The sequence below is a fragment of the Oxyura jamaicensis genome, chromosome Z (genome assembly GCF_011077185.1).
Source record: "Oxyura jamaicensis isolate SHBP4307 breed ruddy duck chromosome Z, BPBGC_Ojam_1.0, whole genome shotgun sequence".
Taxonomy (NCBI): domain Eukaryota; kingdom Metazoa; phylum Chordata; class Aves; order Anseriformes; family Anatidae; genus Oxyura; species Oxyura jamaicensis.
In genome coordinates this window covers 10,762,787-10,787,742 of record NC_048926.1, presented here as the reverse complement: position 1 = coordinate 10,787,742, position 24,956 = coordinate 10,762,787, and the positions used below count along the sequence as shown (strand labels likewise).

The window sequence follows — 24,956 nt, the reverse complement described above, 5'->3', positions numbered from 1 at the left end:
GTTTGTCTGTACGTGTTTTGTTAGACATTTCTGGCCCACATTTAAAAAAAAAAAAAAAAAAAAAAAAAAGATTTTTTTTAAGGTACCTTCTTGGCTTGCTTGTACAGCTGACTATTTTTGGAGGTTAATTTCTGTATTTTCTGTTTGCATTTTGGCTGCGCTGTGTATTTCTGAAAGTCAGGATGATCAAAGAGGAACACCAGGCAGACACAACAAGGAGCCACTCCGACAAAGTCTGCGTTGTGCAATTAAACGCGGCCGTGCCGCAGCCTTTGCTGACTCAGGACTTCAAGATATGGCCCCAGTTCTTTTGAGTTCACGTAATAACATTGTGTCCGTAGAAGTCACGTAGATTTTTTTTCTAGCTTTTCCCAATAGGAAATTGGATTTTTGATTAAATATGTTTGTCAGGAGAAGTGTTGGCTTTGTTCACTTGTCTTTGTAAGCGTAGCACCAAATGGAAATATTGACAGGCAATAAATGATGTTCTCAGAGTTCTGACAGTTGGATGCTGAATATTTTCTGGATTCTCTTTTTTAATGAAATATCAAACCCTCTGCTGGCATTTGCTTCTTGTGGTGCAGGCTTTCTCACTTTTGGTTTGCTTTTTTGACACAGTTCTGCAATACGAGATAAAGATAGGAAAGGTTTTTGCAGTGACAGCTTGACTGTATTATCATTATTTTCTCATAAGAGTAAAGCAGCTCTTATGGCCCCTAAGCTGCAGCTCTTCTGACATTGGTAGGTCAGAAATATCATGTCAGACAGAATGGATTTGACCTGCCTGACCACCTACTGAGCTGCTGCATCTTCCAGGGAAGACATCTCACTGTGCCTCTGCTCGAATTGCTTTTGTCTGGGCGGAGCCACCCCAAAGGCTCCGTGTCATAAGGAAAAAGTAAGGATAATATTTTATTGTAGTAATTCACTTTCTGTCTCGGCATAGGGATTTCTGTGTCTGCTTTGCTCCTAGGAGACAAATATTTCCTAGAGTGGACTCTCCTGTTTCTGCTTTTGACATCTGTAGCAAGAGACTCCTTGACTTATTATGTTCATTTGAAGCCAGTATAAAACATTGGGTTTTCTCTTCCCTGACCTTCCCTTCACGTCTCCCCTTCCCATTTTTTCAGTCATTACACGGCCATCATGTATCTTTTACAACATGATCATTGTGTTAAAGTTTAGGAGTTGCCCTTTCTGCTGAAGGTAACAAAATCCTGAATAACGCATTGCGCAGCTCTGTTCGTCACCTGCCAAGTTGCTGCCACGTTTCTGCTGGCAGATAAAGGTTAATTCGCACGTTAATTCACTACCCTGCCATTATTTGCATTTCCAAGGCACTCCAGCTGTTGCAGGACCCAGAGACGCCCCCCCTCTATCTCCCACAGCCCAGCTTTCCCAGCTCAGAGCCACCGGTGTCCTGGCTCAGACCCGGAGCTGGGCTGGGGGTGGCGGCAGCCCTGCGCCAGGTGGGAACAATTATGGGCAAGAGTCCTGGCCCGCGCTGCTGATAGCTCCCAGATAAGCTAACTTAATAAAGTTGTGGCTTAATGAAGCCGCATTCTTTGCATCTTGCCTTTCGTCCTGCCTGTCTGGGGCGATGCTATCAAGCGGCTACCCGGGGCTGGGGGGGCCGTGCCGGTGCATCGCTGTGTGCTGGGCACGCGGAGGGGAGGGGGGGGACATGCAGAAAGGTCGGCTCCCCTCCCAGCCTGCAAGGCAACAGGCCACAAAAGCTTGCGTTGTTTATTGGTATCACATGCTTGACCCTAAATCAAAAGTTGCTGGGCCGCTCTCCTATTTCTAGCAGCTGAAGCACCCTCTTAAAAGCTGTAAATGATATATCTGCCAAAAGCTTCTCCTTTTGGAAACCAGACCCAATGTTAATGAATCGACTTAATTTCCCCGCAGATCCAGATTTTAGAGGCTGAGCTTCTTGCCCAGCTGCCTGTTTGTTGGTGTTTGCTGCATGCTCACACGTACGGCTGTGCAGCAACTGTTGAGCTGAAAGTTATTCAGTAGCTAAAATTATCAGAAGGGACCACCCCCCCTTTCCTCTCATTATGTATAATGAGATCGCTGCTGTGCAACGTTGATTAGACATGTCAACCTGCAGCTGGATGTCTGAAAATGAGTATTGCTATTAAAATGCCTTTGCTAATGATCAGCTCGTGTGTCCATCATTTTGACAGATTTCTCCTCAGGAATGTGGAAAGCATGCAAGAGTCCCAGGGTTGCAATGTAATGTTCGGGGAAACCAGTATTGGCATATTGTATTTCCTGTGTGTTAAACCTAAAGTAGCAGTTTCCCTGGCAAAATCCCCTGAGGTGGGATCCAAATGTCATAGGGAATTGTTTTTTGGAGTGTGAGTCTGAGGGCTGGGCATCCGTCCTCTGTACCACTTCTTTTGGTGTGATTTAAGGCTTTCATCACATGGAGAAATCTTCAGGTAGCTGGAGAAAATACTTCCAAATCTCCTTACCAGTTAATCACAGAAAAATTGAACAAAATTGAAAGGCAGGCTCAAAACAAGGGAATAATTTCTCAGGAACATCTCATTCCCTGTGGAACTCATGCCCACAAGATGCCATTGAGACTACTGATTTTGGAAAGGGCTTGGACGTTTGCACGATTTTTCCAGTTGCCTTGCCCAGAGCAAGCCCCTCCAAGTCTGCACTTTGGGGAGCCAGGACAATACTTCATGGCCGTAGCTCAGCTGTGGCAGGCTGCTGGGCTCTGCTGCTTTCACAAAATCACCTGCTATCCCTCTGCAGCAGCTGCAGGATGGAGGACTGGATGGATGTTCCTGCGTGGGGACTTCCCTCCTGCCATGGGGTACGAGGAGCCACATGTTTGCTCTTTCACCATGTGTTGTAGGCAGGCCGGAGGGGTCTGGATGAGCAAGCATTCTGGCTATCAAAAGAATCCAGGAAGACATAAAACCTTAATATAGCCACAAGAAAGCCAACCCAAAATCTGGGTGATTTGTGAGGAGAGGGGTGGCTCCTTCAAGGCGCTCAGAAGCGAGCCCTTCCCCAGGAGCAGGCTGTGTGCTCTGAGCTTTGCCTGTGCTGCCCAAGATGCTTCAGGGTGCTAAGCCTGGAAATTGGGTGGGAGAAGGAAATAAATGGTGAAAGGTGCTGTTCCCCTCTCCTTTGGATGATTCTGGCTGGCACAGCCTCCCAGCCCAGCATCTCACGGTGGGGATGCCCACCTCTCCTCTCCCATCTCTCCTCTCAGGCTGGGCTGTGTCTGCCCCAAGAGAGCAGCTATGAGCAAGCCTTTATCAGCCTCCCCTCTTCTGCAGACAGGAGGAGATGAATGTGCACTTGGAAAGCCTTCGGCGTGGCTCGCAGCGTATGAGCAGCCTCCCCGATGCACCTTTGAACCCATTCCTCCTGCATTTGTTTGTCTTGCAGATAAAACTTCACGGCAGTGTTTGGAGAAAAGTCTAATGAGGGACCACTGTTTGCATAACAAAGCGAGGCTTCCTCTTCAGATGTTCAACCTTCATTAGGCATAATTTATATCCCAGCTAATCTTTGGAAGTGGATAAAATATGGAGCCAAAGTTTGTTTTTACATAGTTTGGAGTAATGCATTGTTTGTTTTAAGTGGTCAGTTGCAACTGACAGTTGATTTATATTCAACATAATGATGATTTGTGATGGCTGCGGATTGTCGCGGGGAGTGTTGTGTCATTGACTGCCATGGCTTTAGCACTCCTCTACGTCAGTTATTGAGTTAAAAGATAAGACTGGATGGGTGGTTTCTCAGTATTGCAGATATTTCAGCACAGATCATACAAAATTGTGAATTTGTAAAAAAATGTATTCTTTTTTTTTTTTTTTTCCCAAAAAAACTCATGTTAACTTGAGCCCCTGCAGTGGGTAGCACTAAGGGTGGTAAGGGACAATGCAGCCTTGCTGCAGTTTGCTGCCTAGAAAGCAAACAGGCTGATACATCTGAACACCTACAGATCATTACAAGCCAGTGTGTAAGAAGTGAATTAATTTATCAGCACTTTGACTTTGCCCATATCACAGGCACATTAAAAAGGTCTAGTCCTATTGAATTTTCACTATGGTTTTTGAATCTTCACTTACACTTCACCTGCATAAGATACCCTCCTTCACTCCAAGTGAAATACCCAATATATTTCACTTACCACTTTCCAGGTTTATTAAAAGATGAGAAATGACTGATAACATTTATCTTGTGTGAACTCCTAGCTGAGGCTTACCCCTTTCTGCAAGTTTACATTGCAATGACGGATGTTTGAAAACACCCTTCAGCATATCATGAAAATTATGACCTGGCTTGTGTATGAAGACAGGGCCAAGGTATGCTGCATCCTTTCAACACATGAAAACAGGATTTTCAAATGTCTGTGGTCCTCTGTCTGGTTCCCCGAGCAGAGTTGCAGAGCTATCAGATAGCTCATTGATCGTGTGGTGGTTTCCCATGTTATGTTCTTTAATGCTGGGACACATCCAATAGCAAAGGTTGGGATCCTGAGCTGGTTTTGTTCATCTCACCCATAACAATAGTCTAGCCTTGACTGTTTTTAAAGGCAGCACCGGCCTTTAGAGAACACATTCATTCATTCATTTATTTATTTTGTTGTTTTTCAGGAAAAAATGCTGTAAGGGTTATAAGTTTGTTCTTGGACAGTGCATCCCTGAAGGTATGTGATTTCACTGTTCTTACCCTTTGCATCCCTGCGCATTTGTCTTTCCCTGTCTGCCCTGTTCCCTGCACTGCTGGTTTGGAAGAGCATCCTGATAAAACCACAGGCTGGGCTGTACCTCATGTATCAGTGGGGGGACTGCTTCCAAGAAATGGTTGGGAAAATAAAAAGAATCAGCGTCTTCCAAAAGTTTCACTTAGCGTGCCAAGCCTTGATCCTCCCCAGAGTAAATGTGGCTGCACAGATCTTGTAACATGACCTGGTGCAAGCACAGGGCTACATGCTGCTCTTGGCTGTGCATGCAGGGGCCGTCCTTGCGTCCAGGAGCACACGCTCCCTGGCTACCCCAGGGACTGGCACAGCTGATTTTTGGCTGACTAGGGCTGACGGGGTGACTAGGTGGGTCAGTCCTGCCTTTGGTTACATGTTTCCTGAGATGCCAGCAAGGGGAGAGCATCGCCATAGGGCATCTCTCTTCCACCTCCTCTCCTGGTTGTGGGCACAGCCTCCTTGACACCAGGGGCACAGGGAGACCAGCAGTTACTTGGGGTGGTTCATGCCATAGTCAAAAGGGAATGTTCCCCTCCTGACAGACTGCCCAGAGGCTCTGCAAAGACAATAGCAGAGTTCCAGTGCTCAGAGGCAGTGATAGCATCTCTCTTTTAGGAAAAAAAGGCTGAGGTCTGCCTGCTTAAACCATGGTGGAGACCTCTGTTTGTTTGGTCTGCCCAGCCAATGGCTCCATGTAGCTGTCACTCCTAGCGCTTTGCCCAATTTGGATGAAGTTGATTCTGAAGTTATGCGGGAGGAGGAACTGTCAGGCAGAACAAATGGTCAGGGACAACAAGCCAATAAACCTTGTTTCCTCCAGAAAGCAGGTTAAGAAAAGGGTCTGTGGTAACACATCCTTCCATTTGATGACATATGGAAAACCTCATGTTGACTTGAGACTCTTGTCTGTTTGAGACAGTGATGTTTTGGAAAGAAAAGTGACAAATTAACATGCTTGGGAGAGTCAGATGTTTTTTGGGTTGCAATCTCCAGCCAACAGGGATCATAACCCAATCTCCAATCCTGCTGTTGTTTTTGTTGTTGTTGTTGTTTTGTTTTTTTACTTTGTACTTTTACTTTTGGCTGGAAACACTTGCAAATAATAATAATAATCTCAAAATAGAAACTGTACATTTGCTGCTTCCATAAGGAAGAGCTCACAGTGCCAACCCAGGCCCTGGGGAGCTGGATAGGGTTTGGGCATCACTGGTGCTCACAAGGATGTCCTTGGCCCACGCTTTTTTTGAATTTTGTCTTGGTCTGTGCAATGTGAGACGATGGCTCCAGTACGAGATGGACACTTGGAGGAGATGGTTGTGCTGGGCTGAACAAGGCTGCTCATGTGTAGGAGGCAGAAGGCCTGAATCTTTTCAGGGTGGAAGGAAGCCAGGTCTCTACAGCCTGGCCTCCAGCTTTTCTATCGATTGTAACATTTTTATATGCTGGTTCTTCACTAAATATAATGGATACAGCAGAAGAAGTAATAGGAGGAAAAATAAAGTGAGAGCCATGGCAATAAATTACTGTACACTTCTAATTTTCATCTCTCGAGGTTTTAGGTGATTATGAAAGCAGCTTTTACTGTGTACCCACTGACTTCACTTAATCCTGCCTAATAACTGCATCTCAGTAACCCGAGAGTTTCTGCCATTAATTGGATTTCTCTGCTGGCTGTGGCTTCCCTCCCTTTATATCTCTACCCCCCTTTTTCAGCTCAATCTATATTTTGCCTTGAACTTCACAGGCCACAGCAGTTGTAATAACATCTGAGGCAGTCTGGGCCTTCGGTGTAGGGACTAGAAACATGATTCAGTGAAGCACTCGTTTCGTTTACTCTGTTACAATACATCACTTGGCTCTTCACACATTGTTTTGGCATAATCTTGACAGAGGAGCTGTATGAAATGCGTATCTCGACACAGGCACATAAATACATTGCAGATGTGAGCTTATTAGAGCACATCTGCACCTTTTAATCCAGTGCTGGCAAGTCCAGGCCTGGAGGAATGATCCCAGCCTTGTCTTCTCTGCGGTTCAGCGGTGGCTGCCGGGAGAAGGGTTGGGAGAGGGCTGGAGGAGAGGGCCCACCAATCTCCTCCTCAGGCAGCAGTTATCTGAACAGACACTTGCCCCAAAGGTTGTGTCTTTCTCCATGTCTATCTTTGGTCTCTGTCCTGTTATTTCTTGCCTTTGAAGAGCAGCAGCGATGAGTGCAGTCCAGCGACCCCAAAGCCATGCCCCGAGGTCCTGCGTTTGGTTTGCTCTGGAGTCAGCATCTCTCTTTGTGTTTCTGTTGCAAGAGCAGGGAGCAATGATCCTCAGGAAACACAGAAAGGATTTTGCCTCTTGTGTCTGATTTCTGCTCTGCTTGACCAGCAAAGCAGGTCAAAACAGAGTGTCTCACCCTTTTCCAGAGCGCTCTCCTTCCTCTTTGCTCTGGAGACTGACAGCTCCAGCCAGCTCCTGTCCTGCAGCGTCCCCCAGATTAAAGCAGAGCAATAGTCTGAAGCAGTTTTCTTTGGAGTGTAGCCTCCCACCACTGGTTTGTTCGTTGATTTTTTTGGCTGTGGATTAATTCACAGCAAACTACTCTACAGCAGGCAAACACTAATCAGATCTGCTCTTTCCTCACTAGCGCTGTTTCAGACCCTTCCTTGGTGCAATCTTCTGCGTTGCATTGCCATTCCTGAATTCACTGAAGCATACACAGGGACATTTCTTACTCTGCTATATTTTTTTATGTTATCTTAAAGCCTGGAACAGCCTGATCCTCATCATGTAGCTTTGATTCATCCTCAAACCACACTACTTAGGCTGGGCTGGCAGAAAAGGGGCTTGGACGTGGGAGGGAGCCTGCACCCTCGGTTCAGCAGAGCAGCAGAGGTGGTACAGCACAGCTGAGAGCTGCAGCACCTTGTGCCCGATTTTGCCCTAGCAGTGAGGACTGTCCCCAAGGGTGTCACACTCCTGGGGACCAAAACCCTGGGGACACACAGCTCAGTGACACGGGACCTGCCACAGCCGCTGTGTGCTTTGGGTTAATGCACATGAACAAGTGGCAGGGAGTTCCTGGGAGCATTTCCAGGTTCTGTGTCCCTCCCTCGCTTTGTAAGAGCATAAATGAAGCAAATGCCTTGATAGAAGTCTGCTAAGGTGGATGCAAAAACCATACTTAAAGAGTATTTGCATGGAAAATGGTGAAAGAGAGAAGATTAAAAAGAAATGGTGTTGTTTAGTCTAGAGAAAAGAAAGCTGAGGGAAGATGATAACAGTTTTTAAGTATGAGAAAACCTGCTCCAAGGGGGAAAGTAAATGCTTCTTCATGGCCAAGGAGAGAAGGATAAATGGCTTTAAGGGGAATTTGGAACAGACATTGGAAAAAAAAAAAAATCTATCAGCGAAGCTACTTCATTTCTGGAATAGACAGCATGGTGGTGGGGCACCGCCATCCCTGGGGGCTTTCTATGCAGGTTACTTGGATATCTTATGACAGGTTTGCATGTAGCTAATCCTGCTTTGGGTGGAAGATGGTTCCTTCCAGCTCTGCCTTTTTTCTGATTTTGTTAGTGCACATCTACTCATGGAAACCCAGCAAGGATGAAGTTAATTTTGCCTCCGCTCTGAACAGGCCAAATTTTGGCATGGGCCAAATCCAGCATCTGTGTAGGCAACTGGCTACAAAGCAGGCGTGTTCAGCTCAGTGAGGGCACTGAGCAAATTCTGCTGCACTGGGCCATTCTTTTAAATCAACCTATTTTATGTCAGTGGAAAATTAAAATTGAAACCACTCACAGGTGAAAACACACCATGAATCCTTTATGTTTGTGACTAATTACTAGTGCCAAACTTAAGAGGAGCTTGCAGCCCCAGCACCACCACCAAAAAAAAAAAAAAAAAAAAAACCCTAGCCCCCCAGGTTGGTCATACTCGAAGGCAATGGCCATGTTTTTCTTCCAAGCTTGGGCAAGTCTCTGCACTATTCCACCTTGGCTGCTGGCACTGTGGTCCACTACCATCCCCACCACAGCACCACAGACGTGGCAGGACTTGAAGCCAGCGCCGTTGTGGAGTACAACAGAAAGAAAGGATGCCTGTTACTCAGAAAGTATCAAGCACCAGGGGAGAAATGCCTGGCACTTGTAAAATAATATTTCTTGGTCAAAGGGGCTCTGGTGCGACACAGGGGTCCTGGCACCAGAGCAGCCTGTTAAGCCCCGTTTGGCACATTTCTGTGCCCTGACACACTGTCGCTTTTGCCCCCAGTGCTCCACATGAGTTCTAGATCCTCCATACAGCAAATGTGGTTTCACTTGCTTTTCCATCTATTAGTTCATTGTAATTGTTCGGAAAAAGTCATCATATCCAGAGAAGTCTGCTAGTCATTAGCATGAGTCAGTAATGAGTTTGGGCTTTAATTATTTTATATCATGTGTATGGAAACACAGTGCATTTCTGGGAATTCAGTCGTAACACATAAGCTTGTGTTAGGTCTGGAGCAAGGACAGGATCCTTCTGGTGTGGCCCTTCGGTGCCTCGTCACCGGAGGGTGATGCTCAGCAGCAAACAAGGTGGGTCACTGTGAGTGGGATGACGTTCCTCTGAAATGGTCACATAAACTTCCACTGGATTTCACACAAAAACTGACCTCCAGCAGGTTCTCCTGTGCGGGTTTGGAGGCTGGATGCTACTTCAGCCCCTTTCTTCTCCTGGAAAATGTTCCCCATGGTTGCGAGCAGGCAGGGGGCTGTGCCAGCCTGGCACCAGGGGCCAGATCCTGCCCCTAGCAGGGCAAAGGTAAGGGCCAGACCCTGCTTTGCTCCATTGTCCATTTCTTGGCCTTCAGCTCTGCTGCCGCATAATGGTGAAATCAGAAACAGACAAACAGAAACAGCCCCCCGTGGGTTTTCAGAGTGGGACCTCAGAAAGTCTTATGGGAATTCACTGAGCAGCCTGCCCAGCAACTTACCATATCTTCACGTTGCTGCTATTAAGAGTGATGATGGTTTTGTAACAAAGTGTTCTTTGCTGGGAGGATTATAGCTAGGTTTGGACAATTACTGGGTGATTTTAATTAACTTTTCCTCATGGTATACTTTCTGCCTGGATTTGGCAGTTAGCCTCACAGTGTTTTACAGTATTTTTATGTAGGAAATGTTGATATCAGCACTTAAAAATTTGTGAAGAAAACAGCAAAGATTTTTTAGGTAACAATATTTCTGAGAAGAGCTCTTAAATTCTGCCAGCTGGGAAAGTGCCCCTTGCTTCAAATCCGATTTTAAGAAATAGTTCAGCTACCATGAAGTGGTGATGAGCAATTACAGTTTTACTGTAATTCTCTGTTTATGTCTTGTGAGTGTTTCATTTCTAGGTTTCTTCAATCTTTAAAAACAATGTAGCATGATTGTATTAATTAGCAAAGACAGAGGTGAAATATTTGCTGTCAAACTATCACCCAGCTGCTGCCACTGGTGTTTCTCCTAACCATGTCTTTCTCTCTCCAGACTACGATGTCTGTGCTGAAGCTCCTTGTGAACAGCAGTGCACAGATAATTTTGGACGGGTCTTATGCACTTGTTATCCTGGGTACCGCTACGACCGCGAGAGGCACAGGAACAGAGAGAAGCCATATTGCCTGGGTGGGTAGAAGTGCTTGTCTCTGGTTAACGATGTATCTATCCTCCTTCTTCAGGTCTCTTAGGAGCCAGTTTAGATTTGAAACCTTTCTCTTTTTCTTTACTATTACAGATTAAATGTGATTTTTAACTATGCTAAGGATTTGTCCCCAGAACTAAGATATCTAAATCCCCTTGAAATTATTGGCAGGTAGTAGTTAAAACAAGCCATATGTACCTAAACACTTTGAAGCATCATGCTGATGTAATTTTCCCTTTATTAATTCCTCCTGTGGGTTTTGAGCAGTGTTTGGAGCTTTGGCCTGAGAAGAGGGACATGATTTTAACCCTCAAGACACTATAACCAGACCTAATTAGGAAAATAAATCCTTGGGGGTTGATTCAGATGGCAAGTATCAGGACAGTCCATTTACTTGTTTTGCTCATGTGTCTAGTATCCCCTGAGTCAGTAGCCATGCCCTGCACGGTTTGCTGGGTCAGAGAGCCAAGGTCTGCAGGATCGAGCTTTGCTTGTGAGCTATTTCTTGCAAAGAAACTGTCATATGGTGCTCACGGATAAAATCCCAGGTGGTTAATAACTGTGTAGTTTGCACCGAGCTACAGCCTGAAGCAGAAGTAGTGCTGCAATTACTCATTTATTTAAACCCCAAATCTCCCGATAGCTTTAAAGGAAGTCTTTTATTGTACTTGAGGTCTGAAACCTCCAGCTTTAGGACATTTTCAACTCTTGCTCCTCTCCAGATATCGATGAGTGTGCCACCAGCAATGGGACGCTGTGCTCTCAGATCTGCATCAACACCATGGGCAGCTACAGGTGCGAGTGCCACGAAGGCTACACCCGTGGGGAGGATGGCAGGACGTGCACCAAGGGAGATAAAGGTATATGCCAATGGGGATCAAAGGTCTCAGGCCAAAGGGCATTTTTCACAGGTTTCCATCTGAACATCAGGACACACTTCTTTACTGTGTGGGTGGTGGATCACAGGTTGTCCAGAGAGGCTGTGGGGTTTCCCTCCTTGGAGATCTTCAAAAGCCACCTGGATGAGGTCCAGGGAAACCTGGAAAAACCTGGGAACCAGAGAAACCTCCTTGTTTTGTGATTTGCACACACGCAATAAGTAAAGCGGAAGGTCATATCTATAAGGAAAAAGTGGAAGTACTCTGAAGGTTGTGGAAAGCATCTTGCCTTCAACAGGCAGAGTGGTGAAACAGTAAAACTTGCCTTTACAGCTTTGGTTAGACCATTTATCCTGGATCACACAACAGCTACAAGCCTTATTTCACTCCCAGATCAGTTTGAACTATGCCAGATCTAGATAGTCCAGAGACACAAAAAGAAAATTTGCCTAGTGCTGACCCTTCATTAATTTCATCCGATAACTAAATTGATTTTTGTGAGTTTAGTTTGTATTTGCATGCCCACATCTGAGATCAGCAAATGGCTGTGGGTTGGGTGGTTGGTGCCTCTGAGCATTCAGGCATTCATAAGAGGAGTGCCTGGGAATTCCATGTGTTTTTTAGCATTATTTGAACCAACAGCTAAATTATGTTGAGTAACGTTTGAATTCTGCTGACCTGCAATTAGTTTGTGCCTCTCATAATTGCGGTCAGATTTCTTTATTTTTTTTCTGCTGAAAGTAATTTGCAATGGAAAAGGGGTGAGAGCAAGGGCTTGTTCTCCCTTTTCACTTGGTTTCAGAGTATAAATGTATTCTGTGTGTAAATGATTTTAAAGTTGTTGACCTCGTCCCAGTTATAAAATTACAGCATTTATAGTCCTGCAGATTAAATACTGATAGGGTAATTTAAAAAGAAGGGAGGAAGAGAACAACTTGTGCTCTGGAAAAAAACAAAACAAAACAAAAAAATGTACTTTTGATGAATGGCAACTTACCATAGGTTCATCTATTATTGCCTGAGCACATATATTACTGGGTGCTCCAAATCCCACTGGATGGCCAAAGCAATTTATAATTTTGATTTTCCTCTGAAAATGTGTATCTGGAGCCACACCATTAACATTAGTTGTTTTTTGTCGTTTTCATTTTTTATTTTTATTTTTAAATCTCTTTTAAGTATATGGGGGTCATTAAGGAAATAGGCGTAACATAAATAACCCTCTTGCAAATAGTTTTTTTAGCTAAATTTTCCTCTTGCTAGTTCAAATTTCCTGACAGGGTAATGTCCAAAGCATTCCAGATAACCAGCGATTCAGGACATTCGTGGATGTGGATATCATTCTAATATTTGAAAAACTGTCATTTTACACTGCACGGGCCATAAAAACATCAATCCCAATAGGTAACCTGGAATAAAATGCCCTCCATCTCTGCAACCATCTCCCAGATTGGCTGGGTGGAGCAGACATGGGCACCCTCGGTGACCTTGCTGGGCTACAAAACTAACGCTCCCAAGGCTGCCAGCACGCTGGTGCAAAAGGGTAAAGAGCTGGAAGGGACGAGGAGCACGAAGGGACGAGGAGCACGAAGGGACGAGGAGCACGAAGGGACGAGGAGCGCCAAGGGACGAGGAGCGCCAAGGGACGAGGATCCTGCCCATCGCCGTTCCGCTGGGCTTGATGCTGGCTTCATGGCACCGCCTGCTGGCCTGACCGCTTCTGCAGCAACACATCATTTGCTTCTCGTGGCAGCTGGGACAATTAAATTTTGTTTTGTGATTTACTGCGAGAGACATGCAGGGTCTCTCTCTCTCTCCAGGTTTACGTGTGCTGCTTGTTTCTTGGGGAATTATTACTCATGTGTTTGTCCTGCCTGAAGGCTGCAGTACAGGCTTTTTTTGACTCTGAGCTACGACAAGTGGGCTCGAGTGAGTGCTTTGGATTTGTTAGTGGAGCACTGGAATAGGGAGCATTCTTCCCGTATCCGCAGTCATGTTGCATTTGACAGAGACAATACAGCTACCCGCTCAGAAGTAGGCAAATTAAACCATCTCAGCAGGCTGAGCACAGATAATACAACACAGATGATCCACTAAACAGCCTCCATGCGAAGACTGCCCGCGGCACAGCTCCCCGCAGAGCTCTCCCCCGCCAGCATCTCCTTCTCCTCCAGCATCAGCAAGCCAGAGCCATCGAGCAGAGGCAAAGAAAGCACACCGCTGCCCTGAGCTTCTCTTATCAATAGGCACCACGGGGCTTCATATCAGGGCAGGAGCGTCACCTGTGATGCTTCAGAAACCCTTCCTACAATGGTTTCAGTGTTCTCAGAAATAATTTTAGTTTAGGGCAATTAAAACAGGTTATGTAAGTGTCTTGCTCAATGCTGGCCTGGTAGGTGACCTCGGTATCTGCGCCGCGCGTGGGAGGCTCTCGTCTAATTGCTTCCTGCCCCCTCTGGCCTGTCCTAGGTGGCTTCTGGCTTTATCCATGCCTTATCCTGGCTTCATTCGGATTTTGGTCCTGCTACAGGATCGGATGGGGACAGAGCGAGTGTTTGATGGATGACTCCTTCCCTAGGCAAATCAACACTTCTGTCTGGTATGAGTTAGGGGGATTCCACCTCTCCCCTGGGATGCAGCTCACACTTGCTTATGTGACGCTGTTGGACTTCTTCCCCAGATAAATCAGTCCAACTGGGGTTGCAGAAATCTCACTGGAATTGTGTTTTCCAAACACTAGCTGAGCCCCACACACACATGGTCACCTCCATGGGTTGTTACAGCCCTGTTTTATCAACAGACCCGTGTATCACATCCTTCTGGAAGGTAAACTGGATTTTGTAATGAAACAAGATGCCAAATTCACCGCTCCTTAATCTGCACGTAATTCTACTGATTCTAGCAGGATTTCCTAACGTTTCAAGCACTGAGGCTCTGGCAGTTTCTCCCTATGACTGTATGTTGCTGTCAGCAACGTTTCTTAACACGAAGTGTGTGTTTTATGAGGGACCTTGTTTTGGTTCAAACTAGTACCAAAAACAGTCTGGAGGGGAATTTTTTAAAAAAGGACATTTTTTAAATATCTCTCTCTATGTGTCACTGTAAATCCTACACAAGTCCAAAAATGAACATGTCAAAACACTCCAGTTTTATAAAAGAAAGCTGAAAAGTTGTGGAGGGGTGAAGAACTCCATGAGAGAGCCATAGTACTGATTTGTGGTCAAGAGAAGATTTACCTTGTAGAAATATCAAGAGGTGGCTTAATTACGGCATCATAACAGCTCTTTATTAAGGGAAAAAGAAAGAAAGAAAAAAAAAAAGCTAAATGTTGTGGACTCTGTTCTATCAGAGATGGGCAAAAAGGCTTTGGAGGAAGTAAAAGTCAAAATGATTAACATTAGAAATACATCAGCAAGAAAACTAGCAGATGCCATGTGTTCAAATATCATCATATGAAGTTTGGAGTCCCTCTGGGAGATGCTGTAGCCAAACAAATGGTCTTGGAGCCAGCATAGCTGCAATTCAGTGTAACTCTACTACATTTTATGTAGTGGTCATTGGAAAAGCCCCTGAAGTACCTTTTAACAATAAACATTGAGCCATCCAAACTTGGTACAGAAAGCTGTTCAGGTTTTTACCCAGCTATAAACTCTAAAGGGCTAGGCAGATCAAAAAGCAGCAAACTTACTGTCAGAAAAATGATAAATAAAATATGGAGGACTCTTGTGGATTATTGTAATGCCATTGGGCTGCAGTTTTAGCAGCAGGTAGTTGATGTATTTTTTCATAAATTTGTGCATTGATGGTCCATAGGTGACCATCTGATGGCTGCAGTGTTCCGTACTGGGCCCTGTAAACATTTACAGTCAAGTACCACATCTTTAGTATTAGAAAACTCTGTGTGTATTAAAATTATGCAGATCAAAATCAATACACATTCATGAAAAGATGAAGTGTAGATCCAAGAAAAAAATACAGTGTAATATCTAAGTACATTGTAGTCAATACTTTTTGAAGACTTTGAAGACTTATTGGCTTTAACCAGGAGCACCTGCAGAGTTCTTCCATTACAGGACACACTCTGAAGGGTCAGGGTTCAAACACATCCAATAACCCTTACAGGTAACATCATACAAGGCCAGGCATCACATGCACAGCCTTGGTATGCTTTATGCTTTTCAACAACTATATGTGAAAGAAAAAAAAAAATGTAAAAAGCTTATCTAGCTTTGCCACCCTGTGTTTTGGAAACCACATTTCTCTTTAAGCTGATATCTGTTAAAACAGTGCTTGTTTGTTTATGATGCAGACATGATTCCCTGTGTATGGGACTGGAAATAAGGGCAAAAAATACCATTTGCAAGAGCTCTTACAATTTGAATCATTTCAAGGATTCTTGAAAAGATCCCATTCTTGTGTAGTAACAACTGGTGTGACCTGTTCTCTCGTGTGGATTTAAATCCTCATCATTAATCTCAATCCCCATCTCTGGTCAGGCTGCTTACATCACGTGGAGGAATAACCAGTGATGATAAAGAACAGTTTGTGCAAAGTGAAGTGAAATGACCATGTTGTGAGGGGGTTTACTGTAATTTATAGGGTATGAAAATTTGCCCTTCATGGCACTGTAAATCAGTTCAGACCTGTAGGAATAGCCTACCCTAAACGCAAAGATAAAAGAAAGGGTGTTAACTTTTTCAGGTATTAAAAAAAAAAAAAAAATCTTTAGGGACTATTAACTGGAAACAGCTGCTTTAAAAATGAGCTCAGATCTGTCCCTGCAAAATTGCTCAGCCTTACACAGCAACTCAGAGTCAGAGCATTAATAATGGCAAGACTGCCTCTTCTTTTCACAGTCTGGGGAAATGCAACAACCTTCAAGACTCCAGTTGCTTTTGCAATTACATTATGAACTTTCTTTCCCTTGGATCTTTATATTTGTATTGGAAACTGCTTTCTTTCAGCTGGGCTTCCTGAGAAATCTGAAAGCGTGGCAAAACCAGGGACATGCTGTGCCTCTTGCAAGGAGTTCCATCAAATAAAGCAGACAGTTTTACAGCTGAAGCAAAAGGTATGAACATTGATCAGTTGTGTCGTTATGAGACCTGCATGTTTTATGACAACTGAGCTTAAATTTAAGTGTTCGGAGCTGTCACTGCCATGTGGCTCTTCTGCCCATAAAGATGATGGCAGCGTGATTTAAAATTGTGTAGGAATGGCATCTCTTCCTTTTGCTTCTGCATTGCTGGTAAGCAGATTGCTAACCAAGCTCACGGTAACAGGGTCTGGCAAACACCCACCGCAGCCTGAGCCCAGGTTTTTTGGCAAGCTGTGTTGTCCTCGGCTTTTCATTCATTCTGAATGCAGAGGATTTTGGACTCGGTCCACCTTTAGTATATGTAAGTGCAAGATGTTCTGCTGATGAGGGAACGTGGGAGAACATGATTTTGCACTACCAGGGTGTTGATACGGGATGTGTGCCAAATAGGAGGTGTGTGGCTAGACAGAAACATCACTAGCAGACACATTAGCTTTGTTTTTTTAGAAAAGAAAAATCCCTCAGCCACAAGACTTTTTTTTTTCATTTGTTTTCATCTGCGTCTGTACAAGAGTATAATGCACTTTAAAACTTCCCCTGACCTTTAACTTCATTTGCTCCTGTATGTGTCCTCCTTTTGCACTTTGGTAAGATTGAAATAACCCAGAGACCCAGCCCAGGGTTTGGAGAGCCAAGTGCAGAGGTGCAGGTGTCATGCCCTTTCTGGTGACACCTCCTCTGAACATGCAGGTTATTTGAAATGGAAATGCGCTGCAGGGATAGTCTAAGCAATTCATGTTGACAGGCTGTAATCATTTCCCCTGGGCTGCTCATTTAATTTAATTGTATAAAAACACATTTTGGCGTACTCACTTGTTGCATTTAATATTGTTCATTAACGTAATTTATAACCAGGAGAAAGGAATCTGCTTTGTGTTTTCCTTCTGTATCAGTACAGAGACAAATGTGGACGGAAATCCACGTGTGACAGAAATTCTGTTTTTCAAACAGCCCCTGCTAGCGAACATCAGACGGGTTAAAGCGGAGCAGTGCTGCTGAGCGGCTGCTTGTCCAGCCGCAGGCGGTGAGGCTGAGCAGGCTCGCACCGCTCTGGGATCTGGGACCACGCTGTTGGCCAACTAGTTTGCTGCAAGAAGCTGTAGAGACTAATGGCCCAGATTAATGGAAAGTTTTATGTGTCTGACTTCCACCGTTAGGTGCCTGTTATCCAAAATGCAGTCCTGGGAGCCTAACGCTGTCGGTACCTGTGGCTGTGTGCACTTGTTGCACGGCATCTGTGGCCATGCCAAGCACTTTGCTCTTGCCTCTTAGCTAATTCTCGTCATGGTCCATAGCCTAAATTTTCTTCTGGTATTTTCTTAGTGGGATTTGATCAATTTGGCATCCTCAGAGGAAGCCCAGTGGGTTGGGCCTCATGCAGACAGAACGGGAAGAGATGAATCCCCAGATGCATTCAGCATCTTTTACCCCACAGCAGGGAGAGCTTTTGCCCATGCAGAGAAGAGATCTGAGCTCACACTGCTCCTCAGCCTAGGGAGATACAAACCCTTGTGTTTCACCAGCCACTCCCTGTGGCCAAGTTCTTCTGTGGAGGATGCCTCTCAGTATCTGTGGTTGAAGCTTTTCTGTTTTGTACAGAAAAATTCATTACTGTCTGCCAGAGAGACACTTCATGGGAACAAGTCTTCAGTCTTGTGGTTAAGGCTTTGGGATTCTATGAACTTTATGTGAAATTATGTTTAGCAGAAGAGCCTGAGAAGGATCCAATCCAGCAAACCCTACAACTGGAAAGCAGGGTGTGCTTCTGGAGGTGGGAGGTGTAGTTTTGGGTTTCCTTAGGAAAGGAGGGGGTTGAACTCAAGTCCCTGCCCCCTCTGGAGAGCAGACTAGCTATCATATTAAAGAAAGGAGGTGATGGCAGCAACACCATCAGGGGGGGTGGGGGGGGGCCCCCGGGCGCCGCGGGGAGTGGATTGCACCATCAGTTCCAAATCCAGCGTACGGTATTTCAAGGATCAATAACAGAAAGTCAGCTCTCTAGGTTATCCATGGGACGCACTCTCCCCTTGATTTAGTGGGGGCTGGGGGCAGCCCTAGGCTGACCTCAGACCTTGCAGGAAGGAGGAAAAGCAGAAGCTGGAAAGGTAGGGGAAAGATATCTGGCACCTTGACACGCAGCCAATGATCTTTTAAAAAGTCAAGTAAGCAGTTCAGCTCTTGGAATTGGAGCATTGCTAGATCCTATTGCACAGATGTGTTTAAGCATCCTAATTAGAAATCTGTGGTAAAATTCCACAACTCTCCTATCGAGCTCTGTCAAAGCCATCTAAACCACAGATCTCCTAGAAACCACCCAAAATACCAGACACAACATCCAACAGCAAACTTATGGGAATCTTGTTTCTAGCGCTATCTTTCTTTATAATTTACTCTTACTAATATTTGCACGCACATGGAAAAACATTATTTTTCAAGGACCATTAAGATTTGGAGCTGTGGACGGAGAAAGCCAAGGTCACTCTGGATCACGATCCTGGTTCAGTTAAAAGGTGAAACAGAAATTAGGCTAGTGAGTTATAGCCAATCCCTGAGAGGATGTGAGTCAACATCAGAAACACATGGTTTGGCCCCAGTGTACGTAACAGCCATTTTCTGGCCAGAAAATATCAAAGAGCAGTGAGCTAGACCAGAGCCTGGGTATTTTGGCACTCGTAGTATATGCCTTAAGTCCAGCTGACTCAGTGGGGAAGCATGTGTAGATGCTTTCACAGCAGCTATGTGATTTCTTTCTTTCTTTTTTCTTTTTTTTTTTAACTTACTAAGTTACTTGTTGAAACAGTCTTGCTGGCCGGAACAAGTCAGTACCTTATTTACGCAACAGAAAAGAATACACTACAAACAGAAAAGAATACACTACAAAATCATTTTCACAATGAATCCTTGATACTAAATGTATCTTTTTAATCCAGACTGGCCATCTGCAATATAATCTGAGCAGTTGTTCAGAGCAGGGGCTATACAGTAAGAAAAAGATGCCCCAACTAGGATCTGGTCCAAAATTTACGTACAAGCTCTGGAGAGGAAAGCAATTAATCTGCCACCCCCAAGGAGAAACACTTACTTGTTCTTCAGCATGAATAAGTAAGTGTTCCTGCTGGGGAAAACTGGAAGTGATCCTTGCCTGCTTGAGTCTCACTGATGACACCAAATATATTCTCACAAAAATTTCCCCCCAAAATATAATGTTCTCAGGATCTCACATTTGTAGTGTGCTGACCAAAGCTGGCCATGGGACCTCCTCATGCTGGTCCCTGGCCAACGCAGCTGTGATAGCCCCCAGCTGCTGAATTCTGCGCAAGGTGCTGTGACCCATGCAGCAGCCCTTTAGCTGCAGCAGTCCCACGCTTCAGGCTGAGGGGTCATTGATAAGTGGAGTTTTTCCTTGGAAAACCCAAGATGACAGCACACAGAGCCCACCCCAAAGCAGTAGGTATGCTGGGGCCCAATTTTCTGTGTGAGCAGAAAGTAAGGAGTTCCACTCCTGTGAGCAAGCACATAAAGCAGACCCAGTGGGGCTTCTCTGAAGTGCTGAACTCATCCAACCACAGATTTCAGGGGAGGTAGAGTGAATCTACCAAATTCCTGTGAGACTTGCATCACATTGCCTAATTTCTATATAGTGCAATCATCTTGCCCTTGGAACTGCAATGCTCTCCAAAGCCCAGGTCACAAATGGATGATAAATCCTTCAGTTCCCGACATCACATTTTGTATCCCAGTCTGAAACCTCAAGGCAGTGTTTCAGAAGTGCCACTGGGAACTTAGTGTTTCCAGTGTTCTTTCCTCACTTTCCCTTCCTTCAGAACTGTGCTGGTGCATCCAAACCAGAGCTGCAACCAACACTGGCTGCTCTTTAAAGTGCATTTCTTCACTAATAACTTCTCTCCCAGAAGAAATTTGCCCACTTACACTATGTATTGCAAGTGCATGGCTTTGTTATCTTTTCAGTGCTTTACAAATGTTAGGCTTGCAATAAGGGCAGGAGGAGATATATCAAATAATTACAGAAGCAAGTAGGAGCCTTGAGAACAGTCCAATGAAGGGAATTCCAAATAGCTAATTAAAAGCACTACCAGACAGTGGGAGCCATCATGTATTTTAGTTAATGCAGCTCTTCCACACAAATGTTGCAGAATCCACTGAGCCAAGTTTATTCAGGGCAGCAACAAAGCTGACCCAGATCTGTCCTGGTATTGCTGAAATATCCTTTCAGTTCTGTTTGGCAGAGCAAAATTCCCAACTGTACATGCAGCCATTCACTATTAATAAACTTCTTTCCTCTCTGTAAACTGGTCTTCTGGCTTGTTGTCTCCCTTCAGCTGTCTCTGCAGAGACTAAGTATTTGCAGAATATTTTAAAATGTGTTTAATTATTAAATACATTCAATCTGGGCAAGCAGGATCTGATATTTAATGGACAATGACATTTTAAACCACAGTATGCAATTTTCCTTGCATTCTCACTTGCTTGTGCCATGTGTCTTTATGCAGAGTAGATGCAGACATCCATTGGGTTAAATGGTATGATTACAGGGCCAGCTCCACAAAGCATTTTGGTCTCTTATTGAAACCTATGAAAAGTTTGGGACTTGTGCAAGCAATTGGGAACTTAATATCTGAGCAAATGTTGGCCTGAGGAAGAATAGTAAATGAATAGAGGAAAATTCACATAATAAATAGGTTTTCTGAGAAGATCCAAGACTTTAACTTGTCCTGAAGCACTTAAATGTGCTATTTGTCCACATTAAAGTTTAATCAAGAATGCAATTTATCCAGATGTATGATGGAGGCCTTACTGTGATTTTTGTTTTTGGCAGGTTGCTTTGCTACCAAATAATGCTGCTGACCTTAGCAAACACATCACTGGTGAAAAAGTGCTTGCATCTAACGCTTATATCCCTGGCCCCCCAGGCCAGCCTGGCCAACAGGGTCCTCCAGGTAAGATACAGACCAGAGGGATGTCAGTGTGAAATAGTGCCATGAGTAAAAATAATAAGCCTGAGTCTTTCAGTATGATAGGATTACGTGCTACATATTTTGATTGCTATGATTATATTTGCATTTGCAATAAATTGAAAAAGAAAAAAATCTGCAGTCATTATTCAGTCAGCCTCTGCGAACTGTCTAACATCACTCCATTGTGTTCCTTAGTCTCAGTGTGTTTCTTGGCGTGCAAGCTGTGTTTGTCCTGTGCGTGTTAAAGTTCTCCCTCTCCCAGGGATATCTCACCTGCTTCAGATGTCATTTCCCATTTCTTAGCTGTGTCTTAAACACTCTCCATTTCATTTCAGAAATACCTATTCCTTTAGCTCACTGGCATTAGTAGAGCAGAAAATGTGCTTTCAGTTTGTGGAGGTTTGTGCCAACTGTTTTTTTTTTATCCTTGTCTTGTTCTGCAAGGATTCATTTCTTGGTTTTATGTTGTGTTCTAGATTCAAAGGAATCTGAAAAGAAAAGTAAAACTCCACTCACACCTCCTGCACTTTGTTAAGGTATAGACCGAAACAATGAGAAAAGCAGAGAGCTCCTAAAGCTCTTGCTTAAGCCAGACATCCTGCAACCTGCAGCCAATGATAGCAAAAGTTTTGCTAAATCTGTTGAATGCAGATCTGATTTGGGGTTAGTGATAAATGCAAGGAATTTTACTGTTGTTCTGAGTTTCTAGAATACTCTTACTGAGGACTAGCTGATATTTCATACTAGGTTTGATTTACTACCTACTGAACTGCCCTCCGTTTATCCCCAATTTTGCAGTCTTGCTTTGTTTTTTGAGTCTTTATCTCATTTTTTTGGAGGACGAGTATCTTCAGTCTTCAGTATAACATAAGTGCAAGGACAATGTGGTTAGAGATTCTGCGTCAGACTCTGAAATGTACATTGTGCCGTCTTGCAATCTCTCTAATGTAGGCCTGACTCTGCATTTCTTCCATCTGGTTTCCCCATGACTGAGCTGTCCAAGGTACTGTAGAATTCTCTGTTCTGCTTGAAAACCATCCGCGCTGACCTCTTCCCCTGCCCCGCCGTTAGCAATAGGACGGCTGGATCTTCAGGAGGACTCTGAGAGGTTCATCACTGAACTTGATAATTTATCTCCTTATGAATACCCTAGCTGTAAATATTCTGTCCTGCTGAACCGTTTTTGCCCTCAGCCTTTCATTTCCCGTCTCTTTCACGTGCCTTCATTATGAAGAAAAGCGCTCCCCCCTCTAATTACAGAGAACTTCAGCCAGTGACACTTTAATGATTTTTACTTTGTGTAAATTCAGTTCCAGGTGCCTTACTTTGTGTTTTGCTTTTCTTAGTGTTTCTCTTGACATCAACCTCCATTTTGGTGCCTCATAAAAACTAACATTCTCTGCTGAACCAGCAGAAGCTGAAAAGGGTATAAAGTGAAATGCAAGAACAGAGCCTTTTTTGCCCTAATACGTTGGCTGCTGTCCTGGGAAACAGAGAGATGCAAACCACTGCTGAAAAGGGTTTGCTTCTGTGCCAGTCATGTAGTGGGCTTTGACCCAACATTTCCATGAGTTTTCTGAGGCTTTCTTTTTATGAGATGTTTCTCAGATGTGATTTGTTCTTTCTCCCTTTTTTTCTTTGTGTGAAAATGAGACTTTTCTGCTTTTCTTTTCACCCCTGGTCTGTGTCCCTAACTGCTTGGCAGTGGAGATCTTGGTTTCTTTGAACACACAATGTTTAATTGTTTTGTGAAGATGGCTTGTACCCACTGTGACAAGGAGTAATGTCTCAAATGGCTGCTGTGTTGCTTTTGTTGCTGTGGATTTGTGTATTGGGGTGTGTTAAGGCAACAAGCCCATGGGGTGGTTCAAAAAATAGTCAGTCCCCCCTGCTCGCACTGATGAAGTGTGCTGAAGGCTTTCCCTGGCAGGTAACGTTTGCTGTCGATTGCAGGGGCTCCAGGACCAAAAGGGAGTCAAGGAGTTCCTGGGTCACCTGGACCTCCTGGACAGCCAGGCCCCCGCGGATCAATGGGACCCATGGGCCCATCTCCAGACATATCCCATATTAAGCAGGGCAGACGGGGCCCCGTGGTCAGTATTCTCACCTCCTGTCATGCACCGCATGGTTGGCCTCAGCTCCACAACCTGTCACGTCCCTGTGAACACTTCCTTTTCTGTTGCAGGGCCCACCAGGAGCACCAGGGAGAGATGGCAGCAAGGTGAGGAGAGGTACTGTTTTCCACAAGGCGGGCACAGGCACGTCTAGTCTATGCACTTGCAGTCACATCCTTTTCCCTCCACATTTCCTTTGCTATACTGAAAATGCCCCATTGTCCTATCACCTCTTGCCTTTCTTCCCCAATTTTGTGCTTCCTATTCCTTAAGTCTTGCAAATAACAGCCCTGCCAGGCTCTCAAGTGGCTTTCTTTGATGCGTTAGCCCATTTCATTAGACTGCTCTTTTGTGAATTTCTCCTGTTAACTGGTCTGTTTGTTACTGTCTAGGAGGAATATCAGAAGCACCAGACTCAGCCCCCACTAGAGCCAGTGGCAATTTCCCGTGTTCTTCCTGATAAATTTGTTCCCACTTCATTTTCTTTTCTTTTTCTGAGCAAGGAAAGATAGCAAACGCTGATGATTCTAGATCTGTAGCCAGTGAGTCTGCAAAGGTAAACTGCTATTTTGGTTTCCTTTAGTCACAGCAAACTAACTGAGGTGGTATTGATTACAGGGGGAGCGAGGTGCACCAGGACCAAAGGGGATACCTGTAAGTATTGCTCTCGGCAAGCAATTCCACAGCAAGGTGATGTTGGCTACTGGCAGGCCAGCCAAAGAAAATAAGCAAAAAAAAACTTTCCTTTGTCAAAATCACAGTGAATGACAGTTTACATGCCCAGAAAAGGTTATTGGAAATAAATAAATAACCCTTTTTCATCCAAGCTTCTTTCCTACACAACTCCTCCCTTGCTGGATGCTACACGGAAGGCAGTAAGTGCCCGTCCACCCTGTGGCAGTGGTGGCACACGCTCAGGAGGCAGAAGCATGAGAACCCACGCCGAGTGCTAGTTAGTGAGGTTCAGACATCACTCCTAATGGGAGTTTGATCTCTCAAACCTTTTAAAATCCTGCCTCTCTTCTCTGTCTGTGACTTTGAGCAAATCACCAAGAGAAAGATGAGTATTTACAGTCTGCTTTTAGGCGAAATTGATTAAAATCTTGTTTCTCATGGTCTTTTCTCATTGTTGAGAGAATTCTCATACATTCGTATTCCCAGTATTAAATACTATACTTTATTGTGTGACAACAGCTAAAAAGAAATTAAAATTTTCTGAAATTAAATTAAAATGGGGGATATTCTCTACATTGTAATTACCAATAAATGTAGTCAGTGATGGACTGCAGTGGGGTTAATGTATTGAAGATTAACTTCCAAACATCAGCATTCTCCAGGTAATTGTAATAAATATTAATAATTATCACTTAATTGGTTATTTTAAGATTGTAATTTCTGTTATTTTAATATGAAGGAACACATGGAATCAAGATTTCTCTCCTCTGTTCCCCTTGAGGTTTTGAGATGCTCCTAGGAGGCAGATACACCAAAGGAATT

General features: G+C 44.4%; 1 protein-coding gene across 2 annotated transcripts in view; it reads left to right on the top strand.

Annotated features, from left to right (window-relative positions):
* CCBE1 (collagen and calcium binding EGF domains 1) overlaps positions 1-24,956 on the top strand; it is a 94,939-nt gene that overhangs the window by 67,541 nt on the left and 2,442 nt on the right. Inside the window, exons 3-10 of one of the 2 annotated variants that reach the window (XM_035310033.1) lie at positions 4,635-4,687; positions 10,243-10,377; positions 11,116-11,253; positions 16,236-16,342; positions 21,207-21,327; positions 23,299-23,438; positions 23,531-23,566; positions 24,078-24,113. In XM_035310033.1, the coding sequence (XP_035165924.1) occupies positions 4,635-4,687; positions 10,243-10,377; positions 11,116-11,253; positions 16,236-16,342; positions 21,207-21,327; positions 23,299-23,438; positions 23,531-23,566; positions 24,078-24,113 (766 nt within the window). Of the gene's footprint in view, positions 1-4,634; positions 4,688-10,242; positions 10,378-11,115; positions 11,254-16,235; positions 16,343-21,206; positions 21,328-23,298; positions 23,439-23,530; positions 23,577-24,077; positions 24,114-24,956 lie in introns of both variants that reach the window. The other variant, XM_035310034.1, reaches the window with a different exon arrangement.